Genomic DNA, 16,444 nt, shown 5'->3' on the forward strand with positions numbered 1-16,444 from the left:
GTGTCTGTGCTTAGATTCCAGCGCAAAACTGGATGGTGGAGGCAGATAATAGCTTAAGACGCAGGAAAGATAGCATAAGAGGTGCGCAAACGGCTGCGCAAACGAAAGCGCCGTACGACGATAGGGCCCTATGTTGTCTTGTCTGTACATGTATGTGCACAGTCTTGGAGTGGCTGCGGCCATAATTTCACTGCTCATCACTACTGTGATGCTGTATGTGACAATAAAAATCTTGAATCTTGATCAGCGACCTGTCAATCACACCTAGCCCGATAAAGCATAGCCTGCTTTATCGTCTTTTTTACTCAAAATAAGGACCATAATTTACAAAATGAACATCATGCTGTATTGAAGAAGGAAACTAGCGATTGAGACAATAAACTCATTAGGAAAGTGTTTACTGAAGTCATAAATCAAGTGAAAAGTAGAGTCATTTTCCCATTGAGTTCTATAGAGCTGAACAGTCACATCAACAATCTCTTGCCGTGGAATTGAGTTTCCCATTCATTATCGCCATAGACATTTCGAAAAATCCTTATACAAAGAGTTTTCAGGCTGGAACCAAGCCAACCTGTGGCCTACTGAATCATGAGTGTCCATAAAACATTTCAAGCTAAAACAAAAAATAACCGGGGGGACGGGACAAAAAACAAACAAAAAACACACTGTAAACAAGCTGTAAATTATGTCAGTTTCATGTTGCAGTTGCCTCATAACCGGCTCAGTAACACAGTGGCAGTTTCCTTTTCATCACTATTATGTGTGTCTTCATATTTAGCAGCAGCAGCAGCAACAACAACAACAAACAGTAATTAGAAGAAGATATGGAGGCTTTCTTGAATAATAACAAATAATTAGTAGGGTATACTGAGGATAATACTCATGGTAGCATCCAGTTTCTTTTCTGATCACTAGAGACAGGCAGAGATGCTCTTGTGGACACTGAGGAAATAGCCTCCCCCTGCCTCATTGTGCTTTGGCCGGCTGTCTTGACTTAATAGCTTTGAGACTGAAAGGAATGGCTGCTGCTCATTCTAACACAATAAACTTGTGACTTGTGTATGCAGAGGAAAGTGAAAAACATAATCCCTTATGCATGCTAATCTGTTGACACAGTGTGAAGAGGAGCTTGTGGCTGCTTGGAATCTAAATGGACGGCTGTTTGTTTTTTTGCGACTCCTACACATTTTCCATTTAAAGTTCCGTACTTTAGACCTTTTTAGTTCTTGGATGGCTTTGGAGATTTGGGTTTGTGTTCAAAACGATGTGTGCTGATAGTGGCTGGGCAACGTGATTCGTCGATGAGGCTATATCACTCTAAAGTGATAACCTCGATGAAAATCACGTTGTTGTTTTGAAGCGTAATCTTCTTAGAGTCTAAGAGGATTACACTTCACAACAACAATATACCAATATGTGAAATGACAGTAGGTTTACAGCCACATAACATGTGCCCCCCCCCCCCGCCAATAAGATGCAATTCCTTCCAATTCTTCTTCTTTTTTCCCAATTTCATCTTCCAGACTCTACTATTCTCTGTCAGAACCTGGGCTTTTGATTCAAGGCATATTGCCTCATCAAAGCAATGCATTGACTGAGACTGTTTGTAGATTTCTTGCCATCAAATCATTCTGACTCAGTTCTACTTAGTCCAAAATGTGTCTGTGATAGACTGTCAAATGTGTCTGTGATAGACTGTCAAAAGTGTCTGTGATAGACTGTCAAAATGTGTCTGTGATAGACTGTCAAAAGAGATGGATGGAGTGAGTGTGACATCACCCTCTGGTTTGTGACATCACCCTCTGGTTTGTGACATCACCCTCTGGTTTGTGTGGACTTCCGTTCTGAAGTCTCTAGTTTGATGTTTTGGCCACTGCCATCTTGGTTCTCGCGCAGCTCTTGCAGCTCCGCCTGCTGCTATTGGTCTGTGATCGGTGAGCTGCGCGATCACTGGACAGGTGACCTGTCAATCATGCCCAAAATTTATTTTATATATTTTATTTATTTTACTCCAAACGGGTGGGTTATGTAAAAATTCACCCCCCGTACAGTTGGTATGAAAGGTGAAATAGGTACTGTATAGAGACCAAAACTGTAGAGACCAAAACGGACTGTAAACATGTAAACATGTTTATGCTGTAAAGTCGGGCATTTTAAGATGCGGTGAATGGGGATTGACTCCCTTTTGGAACCAGCCTTTGGAACCGGCCATTCGAGGAACTATGGTTTTTGTACTTCCTCATTGGCCCCCCTCGGTGTGAACTCACCATTGACCACCACAGCGATGTCCACGAAATCGATCTCGCCGCGGGCCTCGACGCTCGCCTCGCAGCGGTACACGCCCTCATCAGCCTTCGTCACCTGATGGATCTGCAGGTTGTTGTTGGGTAGGACCTGGAACCTGCCTTCACACATCATGGATGAACAGAAAGACAGAGAGAGGGAGGGAGAGAGAGAGAGAGAGAGAGAGAGAGAGAGAGAGAGAGAGAGAGAGAGCAGGTAGAGGAAAATGACAAAACAACAACAATGCATGATAGAGAGAGAAGTGAGATAGGAAAGTTAGGAAAACAGCAGAGGAGAATTGCAATCTCCACTCCTCAATGGTCCGACTGTCAATCTTCACTTCGGCACATTCACCTGATAACTCCACATAGATAAACGCTGCGGCAATTACACTTCTCTTCCCCATTGTGGCCACTGTAAGATTGGCCAGGAGCGATGAGGCCTCTATCTCATTTCTCCCCAAGCAAAGATATTTATAACCACACATTGTAATTAGACCAAGATGATAAAAAAAAAAAAAGTCTTCTCTAACTTTCATCATCGCCATGGCACCGAAGATTTGAATTTCAATTAAAAAGCTGACAGATTCAAGGGGTCGGTTTTTCTAATCAGTGCACGGGCATACAGTCTGTCTGGAAGGAGGATGGGGGAGTGGTGTAGGGACTTGTAAATGAGGTAAGAGGAGAAGAGGAAATAACAAATGAGTCTACCCGTTCTTACCATCGCCCCTGCATTCGATCACCGACGACATCATATTACCGAAACCGAATCTGTCCTCCGAGTGCCTCTCTACCTCCATATCTCCTTTCTCTCCACATCAAGCAGACCAGCCCCCTGATATTTAACACCATCACAGGGACTGGAGAGATGGCATCGCAGCGCGCAGCTATAAAAAGGATCCGCACGAGTATTAGATCAAATTGGACGCTCTGCTGAGATGATTGACAATATGTGTAATTGTGAATTATTGGAGTTTGGGTTAGCAGTGCCACACACCTGTTGAGCGCTGGAAATGAAAAGCTGAAAATAGCGTGTTTTCAGAAGATGCGGGGTGCTGATTTGCAATTAATCCCGGTGATATGGGGAGGAGCATCATCCCATGTCACTATCCAACTGCTCTATAATCCATTCTCTCAGTAGCTTGTTAACATGGTTTCTGTCCAAGATACACGCCTCCTCCACAGCTGATGGGGTTTCTATTCATAGAATTTGATATTCTCGTCCTATTGTGAGCCCCTGACAAAAGAAGTAAATAGCATTTCTAGAGAATATTTTTTTCTTTCCTTTCATTTTTTGCCACACTAGTGCATCTTGTCAATGAGAGAGAGAATTGGGCACATGAGAACTCGTGAGCGGTTTTCCTCTCAGCACTCCAGTGTATTTCTATTTAGCATGTTTACACTGAAAATGTAATCGTTTACAGATTACTGGTTATGTGCACTTTCATTACCAACATGATTCAATGGAATAATCAAGTTCATCTACATCATTTGACAATGTTGAGTTACTTTCAGTTTACTTTGTCAGTGTATTCTCACAATTTTAATACCCCCCCCAGGAATGTTTTTTTTTTTTTTTTTTTAATGTTTTTTTCACGATTTTTTATCCCATTTTTATCCCCCGTTTAGTGCTCATTTGAATTACTCAATCCTGGTTGCTACTCCATCCTCTGCCGATCTGGGGAGAGCCGAGACTAATTCCATGCATCCTCCGAGACATGGGCAGTCAAGTCAGCCGCTTCTTTTCACCTGCCCGAGGAAGCTTCACCGGTAGGACATAGCACGTGGGAGGTTCACGCTATTCCAACCAGTTCCCCTCCCTCTGAACAGGCGCCCTTAACGATCAGAGGAGGAACCATATAAGCAACCAGGATGTTGCATGTTTTTGTGAAGGGGGTTCCTATATGAAGGAGACCCCCGGGAGGCACGGGGAGAACATGCAAACTCCACACAGAAAGGCCATTTTGCCGACCCCACCCGGGTGGTGGGCACTCGAGGACATGCGGACGGGCACGCATTCCTTCAGTGTTCACATCGGCCCAGGTGGGAATCGAACCCACGACCTTCGAGCTGTGAGGCGATAGTGCTTACCACTGCACCACCGTACCTCCCCCCCAGGAATGTTTTTAATCGCCTAATTTTGCCTAAGTGTGTAAGGTATAATCTGATTATGTTATCTTTGTTACAGGTTTGTTTATCTATATAGCCTTTATCACACATGTGCCAAAGGACTTTAGAGAGACTGAGCCTAACCTAGCTCTAACTGATCAACAATCAATAATAGAACAGAATGATATAAATCAGGAAAAGCACAAGACATACAAAAGTTACTGTTTTTGTAATCCGGAAACTTTGCTGTGTAATTGTGTTTTTTTTATGTGATCTATTTATAACCTTGGTATCTGGCCAAATGAGGTATAAGTAGTATGCAAAAAAGGCATTATATGATGAGGGTTAAATCAGGGTCTCCCTCCACTGTATAGACGATTTTCACAGAATTGTGTTGCTAGTGAACAGTTTGAAAACTAGCTTATGTCCTGTCAGCTATTGTATTAGCAAACACTGCAACAGGAAGTAAGCTGGGGGAAATGTAGAAAGTTTGTTTATCTTGTCTTCTTGTAAAAGCAGGTCATGAAGACTTACTGTGGTGTTCCTCGGTGATCTCCCTGTCCTGGTAGTACCACACCACTACGGGCACCGGGGAGCTGATGACATCACACACCACCTCCGCCGTCTCGCTGTGCCGGAACTCCTGTGGCGACTCGACGTCCCGAAACGTCAGCCTCTCTATGAGTGCAAACAAAATGTACATGACATTTTATTGAGTGAGTGTTCAGGGAAGACAATTCATTGTAGGTCTGAACATCACTGTGCGTTCACTGTCCCTTTTCAATGTTTTGAAATTTAATTTATGTTGTGTTTATGTACAGTAAGAGTTTCCATCTAGGTTATATCCCCCCAAGTTTTTATTTTCTTTCTGATTTTACCCCATTTGCTGCCCAATTGTACTTGGTCAATTTCTCCCTGCTGCCCCGGTCACTGCTCCACCCTCTGACGATCTGGGAAGAGCCGTAGACTAGCATCATGCTTCTTCCGACACATGCGCAGTTGCCAGCCGCTTCTTTTGACCTGACAGCTTCACAGGGAGGACGTAGCACGTGGGAGGATCACTCTATTCCCACCAGTTCGCTTCCGCCCCGACCAGGCACCCCAACCGACCAGAGGAGGCACTAGTGCAGCGACCAGGAGAGATACCCTCAATCCGGCTTCTCACTGGCAGACACAGCCAATCATGCCTGTATGCAGGGCCGGTTCCAGAACCAGATGACTAGGGATGCATCCTACATAGGAAGGGGTGCACATGCACGGCCCGCCGAAAAAATTTGACATGTTATTTTACTAAAAAATAATGCATTTTACCATAATTTCTTTTGATGACACCATAGGTGAAAGTGTTTGGAGTGTGCTGTAAATGAAACTGATATAATTACTTCCTGCAAGTCCTGCATCTGCATCCTTCAACCAGGAAATGACAAACTATGTGAGACGAGTCTGAGTTAAAATGATTTAAATTACCCCTCTCTCGCACCTGCCCACTGGGTTGCCAGGTTTCTGACATGAATATGTTTTTGTCGCTCTCAGCGGGTCACATTCCCTTTGGGACAATATTATAATTATAACTATCTAAAAGTATATGACATCCTTTTATTAATTAGCACATTATATTGACTTGCATCATTGCATTGTTAATTCTTTCAGCCTATAATAGGTGTGAGCAGCTTACTGCAGATATCGCCCTCTAGGCATAGGAAGGGGTATTACAACAACTTCTAATTTCTCACTACATAGGCTAGTCTGTGTTTTGATTTGATTTGATTTGGAACTGGCTTGAGGCCTACTGTAACAGGTTGCCTCTACTGAATACATATCAGTTACTGTAGGCTAAATCAAAGGAAGCTGTTGTCTACTGAGTGAAAGCCTCATCAAAAGCACACAGTGGCTGCTGTACATGGAGGAGTAGATAAGAGCATGCATTGTCTTTGTAGGGCAGAATGGCTCTAATGTGTGTGTGGTTTAATTTCCATGAAATCACTGCTTCTTATTGGGGGAGGGGGGGGGGGCGGTCTGTGGGTAGGTTACGTCTTCTCATGCCATATGCTTTCCAAATTGTACCTGTTTTGTAAGCAGGCAAACGAAACACATACTGTAGTATAGTGTTCTTTACAAATGGATGGATAGCTTTCACTCACAAACACAACTCAAACAAAGCTGCAGTAGAGAAGAAAATGGGAGGAAGATCATGTATTCAACATTTCTAATCCTTTCAGAGACAAGATTGCCTGGTGGGGTCGCTATATCCATGATGTGATCCTGTGGTGGAACGGGACAGAGGATGAATTGAGGTCCTTTCATGCTTACCTGAATAATGTGAATGTTAATGTCAGACTCTCTTTAGATTTCAGCAAGGATAAGATCCAGTTCTGGGACTTGGAAATCCTTAAAAGTGACAATGGAGTTCTACACACTTCCATTTACAGGAAGAGGACCCATAAGAATACCCTACTCCATGCTGAGAGTTTACATTCCCCCTCATTGATTGACAACATTCCATATGGTCAATTTCAAAGATTGCGTAGGATTTGTGACAGTGAATCTGATTTCCAGGACAAGAGCAAAGACATGTACAACCGTTTTAAAGAACGTGGTTACCCTGATAAGACTCTTAACACAGCACTGTCTAAGGCAGGGGTCTCAAACTCAAATGACCTTGGGGCCGCTGAGTGTCCAGTCTTGTCACAAGGGGGCCACTTCATGTATTTAAAAAAAAGAGAGAAAAATGCAACCGTTCGAATTCTCAACATTAACAATTTATTCATTTATTTGAGGGACAATCTATTTTTTACATTAACAATTTATTTGTTTATTTGAAGGACTTTGTTTTCTTTTTTTAGGGACAATGCACATTACTAAATTAGGCAGTGTTAATTTTCAACTGTCCCTTGGAACTCCAGCTAGAATTAGAACTGATCATAAATGTCACTTGACAGCTCAGTAATCCGCTCTGCCACTGTGTTGGCTGAAAGGCTGATGTTGCTTAAGTGACTTTTTTTTTCTGGACAGACGATATAACATATAACAGAAGTGGAGTATTGGCCAGATTTGGAAACTTATTCAGCGGGTATCTTGCATGTTGCGTTCAGGTGCATTGTAAAAAAAAAAAAAAAAAAAAAAATCTTTTTTTGCAATTCCATCGCGGGCCACACAGGGGGCCGTGAGTTTGAGACCCCTGGTCTAAATCCAGCACTCTGGAACGTGATGCACTCTTATCCAAAAAAGTACCGAAAAAGAGCCTTGATAGGGTTGTTTTTTCTACCCCTTATAGTACTAAGGCGCAGGCTATATGCACTATTATAAAAAAGAACTGGAGCCTAATTCAATGTGATGAGACCCTCAGATCTGTTTTTCCTGAACCTCCCCTTTTCTCTTTCCGAAGGGCCCCCACATTTAGGAGATAGGTTGGTGCGCAGCCATCTGCCTGCCAAGGAGAATGCATCTTGGCTGCCCAAAAAGCCGGTAGGCACCTTCAAATGTGGCCATTGTAAACAGTGCGACGTCCTAGCCCGCTCTAAAGATTTCACCCATCCAGTTACAAAAAGGACGTACACCACCAACAGTTTTATTAACTGCAAAACGATGCATGTGGTATATATACTTTCATGCTCAAAATGTGACGCCTTCTATGTAGGGAGGACAAAGCGACGGCTACAGGACCGTTTGGCTGAACATAGATACGCTATTAAGATCAACAATAGTGACTATGCTATGGCTAAACACATCAAAGATGCTCACCAAGCTGTTTGCTCTTTTACAGCAATAGGTATTGACTGTGTCCCCATGACCTCCAGAAGAGGAAACATACAGAGAGCCCTCAACCAGAAGGAAAGCCGCTGGATATATAGACTCCAGGCCACTGTTTTTCCTGGTTTGAATGATTCACTAGATATGGCAGCATTTTTATGGTACTATTTGCTACCTATGATATTTTTTCTCTCTTGCTATTCTCATATGTATCATATGTATTTTGATATATCAATGATTTCATTTTTATTTTATCCACACTAGACTTTGGCCGGTCCCTGCCTGCTACTTGCCATCTGCTCCTCTATGTATTGTAACTATGATGTGATATTCTGTTTGCTAATATATTGATTTTATTTCAGTAAATGATTACTCTCACTGACCACTAGGGGGCCATGTGTAGGCCTGACAACCCTTGGAAGTATAGAGAGCCGCAGGGATGACGTATTTTTGTAGGCTGAATGCGGAAGTCCCGAACTTCCTGGTTCAACACTGTTTCTGTCTATGGGATTTTTGAATGGGTTTTTGGCGTGATGCTTCAAATAAGGTCTCTGGGCAACGCAAGTTTAATCAAACGCGAACCAAGGTTCAGCGGGATAATCTTCACACATGAGGACCACTTTCATGAGTTTTGAAGCGTAGATGCGAGCCCTAGAAGTAAAATGCTCCAGCTAAGCTAATCCAGAACTACACACTGTCGCATAGGCTTCCACGTCACGTCAGCACTCAACCTGGACTGTTGTTGATGTGTGCACTGATTACCCCGGGCTGAACGGGGCTGAACCAGGTGAGGGAAAGATAATTTCCGTGTTCGCCCTTTGAAGTGGTGACGTTATTGACGTATATATCCCCATCGATTCAAAAGTGTAGTCTCATTTAGCCGTTTGCTAGCTAGCCGTCCTTTTAACGGCAAGTAAAAGCTTCAAAACTCGTAAAAGTGGTCCTCGTGTGTGAAGATGATGTTACTAAACACTGGTTTGCGTTTGATTAAGCCAGCGTTGCCCAGAGAGATTATTAGAAGCATCGCGCCAAAAACCCATTCAAAACTCCCATAGGCGAAAACTGTGTTGAACCAGGGCTGTTAGCATCGATGATTTCCGGACTCGTTACTGCGGCTCTCTATTGCTACACAACCTTGGGTGCCACACCCTGAGTGCACCAGCTGATTATCATGACCCAATCACTGTATGACAAACAAAAGACCTAGCTCATTCATTGTTTCTGTAAATCACCTTGAGAAAGGCCAGTTTGGCCGAAACATGTCGGTGGAAGCCATATTTAAAAAGCCTTTATTAAAATATTATTTTAATAAAGGCTTTTTAAAAATATTCTTGAAGAGTTGCCTTGGACTTCCTTTGTTTTTTCTAAAGCTACAGTAGATCCAGTTTTCTGGGACACAGATGAGACGATTTTGATGAAACAGCACAGGAAACAGAAGGGGGGCCCTTTTACTAGCTGCCAGTCACAACCATGACAAAAAAAATCAATGAGCAGAGATATTCCACAGCCTCTGGTCGCAGACACAAACATGGTTGGATTCAATCTATCTAGGAACGGTTCGATAATGTATTCCACCCTATGGTTTAAAGCTCTGTGAGAAAAAAATAACATGGTGTTTTGACAAATTGCTTTTATGAGGGCACTGTTCTTGGACCAGCGCTTCTCCCTAAACAACACTTGATCCTTCCTTGCTTTGATGTGTGTTTGGGGTGGCACCGCCAGCTATGTAACCACCTGCTATCATCTGGGTGCTGTATTGTGAAGGTGTGAATAAATCAACAACTGCTCCCCCTCTTTATGCCAGTGGCTTCCGTTAGCAAGGTTTCCATATTAGCATTTTACTGTGTGATTTATGCCAGGCTGCTCCCTAAAATGAGCTTTCTCTCCGCGGCTGCACCCTCCGCCCGTCGCCGAACGTGTCTGGCATCCCGGCGTCTTCATTTGCTCGGATGGGGCCATCGCACGTTCTTGTCACTCATTCCTGTGTTTGGTTTTTCATTTTCTCCTTCTTCTGAAATCCTGTGCCCTTTCCCTCCCTCTCCGTCACCTGGATTTGAACAATTTGTCGTCACTTGTTGGTGCTGCTTGTATCCATTTGCTGTCTCTTTTGTAGTCACACTGCTTTACAAGAGAATCAGTAAGGGAAACATGCTCCCCCCCGCAGTAACACTCTATTGCACACTTGACACGGGCGGATTGAGAATATACTCAGCACTCGGCGCAGTTTCTCTTCCGCCGTGTGCCCACACACACACACATCACTGCGAGGACAACTGTCAAATATGGTGATGAGCCAATTCCCCCGGAGCCCGCTCAGCTGGGACGCAGGCTCGTCCCTGCCTGTTCTCTAACATGTACCTGTGCAACATTGCGTCTTTGCCCATTAATGAACAGATGCAGTGCAAGGAGACAACAGTTGAGTTGAGACATTGTACTACTGACATCTTAACAAGCCATTAGTCTATTATTGAGTCCTAAAATGGCCATATTCGTGAAACAAAGTGAAACAATCTGCCAGTGGGGTTACATCATTTAATTTGTTGCCAATACAAATCAAGTTGTTTCCTGAATGTGAAGGGAAACGGCATTGGCAGCCAGCACAGCTGTGTCACCCCACTGACACAATTATTCTCCTGTTAATACCATTTGAAGGATGAATATGAAACTGAATGATTTATTAAGATGGGTGTTTTTTTTGCAGTCCATTCTGAGAAAGCTTCAGCCAAAAGAAAATACAGTATTCACGGAATTGTCAGTCCTGCTCAGCTTCTCTTTTTTTTCTTTTTCCCTGTCCATAGCAAACACTGCAACAGGAAGTGAGCTGGGGTTCAATTTAGAATGTTGTCATGTTCAAACCGTCTATAATGTGAGCCTGCCTCTTGGTGTGCCACATTGGCTGGATTCATATTGGGGAAATTCAGCTGCTTCCATCGTGCTTGTCAAGTTCACCCAATCCCAGGCAAACGAGTCACAGATGATTTATCGCTCCATGTGGCGTGAGCATGGCGAGCCATCATGGAGACGTCAGCAGCTCCTGAGAGAATGTCAACAGCGTGTTGAACATGGTTGTTCCTGCAGCCGCACCGCTGGAGGAGTCCTCGCCCGCTCCAGCTGTGCGCTGGCAGAGCGCTCGCTGGCTGGAGCTTAAAGCTCCTGGAAACCCAAATCCACAATAACCTTCTAACTATGTAATGTATTAGACATAAGTTCCAATCTAAAATATCATAAATAGTGCCAATTAAGTTGTTGTACTGTTCTTGATGTTGGGTTTGAAGTGGGCGTGCTTATGCTCCAGACTTATTACACAATAAGCTCTGTGAACCAATCAGGCTGAGGAGCCTCTACCCTGTGAACCAATCAGGCTGAAGTGCCTCTACCCTGCAAATTCAAAAAGTCACACCCAGGTGTTGAAGTAAGCCGTGCAGGTTTGCAAAGGTCGTACAGGTTTGCACACTTCTCCCCCTTTCCCTTCTCCCTGCACACTGTGTGTGTGTGTGTGTGTGTGTGTGTGTGTGTGTGTGTGTGTGTGTGTGTGTGTGTGTGTGTGTGTGTGTGTGTGTGTGTGTGTGTGTCACCTCTCGTTGCGCTGCTCAAATCTCGGTGAAAACGGATGGACACACTCACTTATAGAAGCAGCTGCACCACTTAACAATGCATCACAATGTATCAAGTTGTGTAGTACTGGGGGGGTGCTGGGAGCACTTCAGCAGACACACCTCCACAGTTTCAGGGCAGAGAATACTGCTTAGTTTTTCAGGATTTTGAAACCTAATTTCATATACGGGGAGTAATTTTTAATCGTTCAAATTTGGCTATACATTTCTGTGGTGTGACAAACTTAAAGCAGAACTTACCCCCAAAACACTTTTTTTCAGCTTTTAACCAATATACGGTATATGGCTTTTGGGGTGGTGTGTGAAGAATTCTGGTCAAAGTTTCCACATTTGAGAGCAAATTTATAATATTCTACAATCTTTATAATTTTCAACAGCATAAATGCTCTCTATGGGTTCAAACCTGCTTTTTTTTGCCCTCCAAAACGGTACAACCTGACGTCACGGCCAACTCCCCCCCACTTTCCCATAGCGTCTCTCTCGATGATTTGATTTGACAGTTCTGGGCACTGGCGTTGGCGTTGGCCAATCCTGGTGTGCTCCACCCCCAAATCGATTGTGTTCTGGTGCAAAGCAAGTGGGTTCCAGGACGAACAGGCTCTCTGAGGCACAGGCCAGTTACGTTCTCTTTAGAGCAGCGCAGTAAATACAATATTCCTGGAATGCGAGTTTAACGAACCAGTTACATGTCCTCTGCATTCTACATGAAATGAAGACATTACTGTTTGTTTTATTTTGTATGTTACATACTTATTGGCCAAGTTATGTTAGTTTATGGGCTAGGAATTCTGCCAGGGTACAAGGGACTATAGGCAGCCATCTTGCCTGCAGAGTTTTCAAATCAAGTAGAATACCGTTTTGCCAGAAATCCAGGGGGGTAAGTCCCCATTTAAAAACATATTTATTTTTGGTTTCCAGGGGCTTTAAGGCAGGTATTCATCCGCATGCTGCTCGTGCAAGATACACCGAGGGCCTCGGTGAGGGACGCCTGGTTGCCATGGAAACAATGCTTTTGGAAGCTGGTTATGTGTGAATGAGGCGAGGCCTGGGTGGTGGCAGGTGTGTGTGTGTGTGTGTGTGTGTGTGTGTGTGTGTGTGTGTGTGTGTGTGTGTGTGTGTGTGTGTGTGTGTGTGAATGAGGCGAGGCCTGGGTGGTGGCAGGTGCGACTGAGGCTGTGATGTCTCCTCTTAATGGTTCGTAGTGAGAGGATGAAAAAGGCAACCACGCAACAGGAGGTGATTTATGTGATTTGTGTGTGTGTGCGTGCAGACGGATTCAAATCCCTATACCCTGACTTTTTCTCCAATTAGACTTGGGAAAGACTGCTGATCAAAGTCCCAGGGTTATTCACAACTCGGAAATCACTTTTCTTCAAGCGGCTTGATGCTTATGCAATCGTTGTGTGGGTATGTGTGTATGTTTTTGCATGCGTGTATGTCAATACTGATTTCCATTAGCTGTGACTATGTGCTACCTCTGGTTGCAGAGACATGCGTATGTGTGCAGGTGTTTTCTGCCAAGTATAGAAATGATGACAGACCCAGGATGCGTTGTTCTCTTAAAAGCAAGATCTGTTCACCAACATGTTTTTTCTTCAAAATTGTTCTCCCCTTTTCTCCCCAATAGAGTGCCCAAGTCACGTCCTCTTCCGGGTTAGGCAAACGAACCAAGGAATTTTCCATCATTCTTTTTTCTATAGACGTTTTGTAAAATGCATATAAAAATAGTTTTGCTTTGTCAAACCAAGCGAATCATCTATATGTAGAATCAGGAGAGACCATACATTTCAACCGGACAAAAAATAAATAAATATATATATAGCACATGAAGCACATGCTTCCTCCAATACACGGGGCATGAACCTGGGTCTCATGTTGATAGGCTGGGAATCCACCGCTGCAATACCCGGGCGCCGTAATATTGCTTTACAGGAGCGAGCTGGTAGGGCTTTATGTAGGGTTCAAGGATGCCTCCACAGTGGCAGTTGGCACACATTGGCTGCTGCGAGGATGGAACCTGGGAGGCGACAGCCTCTCTAACCGCTAAGCCCCCTCACCCCCACAGTAAAGCCTGTACCGTCAAGTTTTACCCAGCAGATACTGATGGCTCAGCAAGCCAGGTTCTCCTCAGTGCCATCCCTCATTATGCCTGGCAGGATCCAGGTCCCCATGGCATTACTAGCTGTCATTACAATTTAATCACTAGAATGGATGTACAGTAGCACACACGCTCACACAAACGGCTGCGGTGAAGGTGGGAGTATGAATGGCCCGGCTATTCTGCTGATCAAACTCACATGTCTAAATCGCCTCAGGAGGAACACATGCGCTGCCCATGCCGATGAAGCAAGCATCTGCATCTTGCTCTATGGGGCAGCGTAAGGGACAAATTTAAGACTACTGAGAAGCCATCGGAGGCTATATCTTTGCCGAAGCCAGCTATGGATCTGGCCAATGATCTGCCAGCACTGTCAACTGAGAGACTGGTTATTAGCTTGGAGAGGCTAGCAACCTACTGGACCATCTATTGGCTAGGCTGGTCATTAGCTTGTCTAAGCTGGCTACTAGCTTGGAGAGGCTAGCAACCCACTGGATTAGTTATTGGATGGGCTGGTCATTCATTGGCTTTCCTAGGCTAGCTAACATTATATTAGCTTCTTCTCTCATGTTTATTAGCAAAAAAGCTGAGGTGGACATTTGGATTTTTCTTTTCATTCCATCTTTCCTAGATTTCGTCTTCTATACCACTATGCTGCATACTCAGACAAAGTCAATTTCTTATGTAATCGATTATCTACTGTGTAACTGTCAGTAGATGTCACCAACAACTAGCAGCACAGCTGCTGAGCTGAGAATTTAGTTTTTATTCGAATTTCCTCATTTCACTGGGCTGATTTAAACTATCGTGTTATTCTGATTTACAATTAGTCATATTCCACCCATACATGTATTACATGGTCAATAAATACATTAACTATTGTAAGTTGGCTCTGTATTTTCCTTGTATTTCTGTATTTCCAATAGATGATCCAGTGGGTTGCTAGCCTCTCCAAGCTAGTAGCCAGCTTAGACAAGCTAATGACCAGCCTAGTCAATAGATGATCCAGTGGACTGCTAGGTAAGACAAATAATAGCCAGCCTAGACAAGCTTATGACCAGCCAAGCCAATAGATGATCCAGTGGACTGCTAGGTAAGACAAATCAGTAGTCGGCTTCTCATTTCTCACTGACGGTCTCTCAGTTGCCGGTGCTGACAGATCATTGGCCAGATCCATAGCTGGCTTCGGCAAAGATATAGCCTCCGACGGCTTCTCAGTAGTCTTAAATTTGTCCCTTACGCTGCCCCATATCTTGCAAGTAAACGGTAGTGTGTGGTGCAGTCAGTGGTAGATTCCCTGCTTACGATCACAAGGAACGCAGGTTCGAATCCCCGTGTCCCCCCCCTGGTTTGGTCGGGCATCCATACAGGCACAATTGGCCTCGTCTGTGGGTTGGAAGCCGGATGAATGTGTCCTGGTCGCTGTACTAGTGCCTCCTCTGGTCGGTCGGGGAGCCTGTTCGGGGGAGAGGGGAACTGGGGGGAATAGCAGGATCCTCCCATGCGCTACGTCCTGGTGGTGAAACGCCTCGCTGTCAGGTGACAAGAAGTGGCTGACGACTGCACATGTATCAGAGGAGGTAGGTGCTAGTCTACAACTCTCCCCAGATTCACAGAGGGGGTGGAGCAACGACCGGAACACCCTAGCAGGGAATTGACCAAGTACAATTGGGGATAAAACCGGTGGAAAATCCCCCCCAAATTGGTTGTCCATCCGTCATTATGTTGTCACCTGTGAGTATCTGTGTGTGTGTTATCTGTGTGTGTATCTGTGTGTGTGTGTTATCTGTCAAACTTACGGTAGATCTCCAACACAACGGTGGCCTCTTGGCTCTGGCCGGAGGCGTCGGAGGCCTGGCAGCGGTAGATGCCGGCATCCTCGATGATGGCGTTGTAAATGACGAGTTTGGAGCGTGACGTCTCCGTGTGCAGCGACACCCGCTTGGACGGCACCATCCTCTCGCCCTGGGGGTTGAACCACTCCAGCCTCACCGGCTCGCCGATAGCTGGGGGCAAGGTCGGAGAGTAAAACAAACACACAATGTTGAGCGAATGCTGAGAGACCCAGAGACACACTGCTTCTATCTCTCAGACCGGGAGCACAGACCTCCCATCAAGGACATCTTCATTTTGTACTCTTATTTGACCAGGAAAGACATAAGCCCCTGTCCCAATAAACCTGTTTTACACAGTATGCCTAGAAAAGTTCTACTGACGGAGTTATTCTGGTTACGTCAAGTCTGCCCACTGTCTAGCTGAGATCCAATCAAATTCACTCTGTGGATCTGACAAACTCCCATAAAGCTAACATAATGAAAGCAAATCATTTGTTTTTTTGACAGCTTTGAGCCGCCCACTTCCAGACTTGACAATAAGCTGAGTTGGAGGTACTTTATGAATAGACACAGTGCTCCCGTTGGCAAGCTTTGAATGAGTTTCCTATTTCACTGTAGAAATGAATTGATATGTTTCAATAAGCTTTTTCATTCCACTACTATGGGGTTTCACTCGCTTTGGTCGTCTGAACAGCTGAGGACCATGTTGTTGGAACTTGTAGAGTGAACAGACGGCCTGAAATTATACGATTATGT

At 44.5% G+C, this 16,444-nt stretch overlaps 1 protein-coding gene across 1 annotated transcript in view; it reads right to left on the minus strand.

Moving 5' to 3' along the window:
- Positions 1-16,444, minus strand: part of ncam2 (neural cell adhesion molecule 2) — a gene marked incomplete at both ends in the record, with an annotated part of 533,990 nt that overhangs the window by 142,173 nt on the left and 375,373 nt on the right. Inside the window, 3 exons of the mRNA XM_083633844.1 lie at positions 2,268-2,405; positions 4,926-5,069; positions 15,653-15,859. Coding sequence (XP_083489970.1) covers positions 2,268-2,405; positions 4,926-5,069; positions 15,653-15,859 — 489 coding nt within the window. The remainder of the gene's footprint in view (positions 1-2,267; positions 2,406-4,925; positions 5,070-15,652; positions 15,860-16,444) is intronic.

Source organism: Poromitra crassiceps (assembly GCF_964638095.1).
Source record: "Poromitra crassiceps genome assembly, chromosome: 3".
Classification (NCBI taxonomy): domain Eukaryota; kingdom Metazoa; phylum Chordata; class Actinopteri; order Beryciformes; family Melamphaidae; genus Poromitra; species Poromitra crassiceps.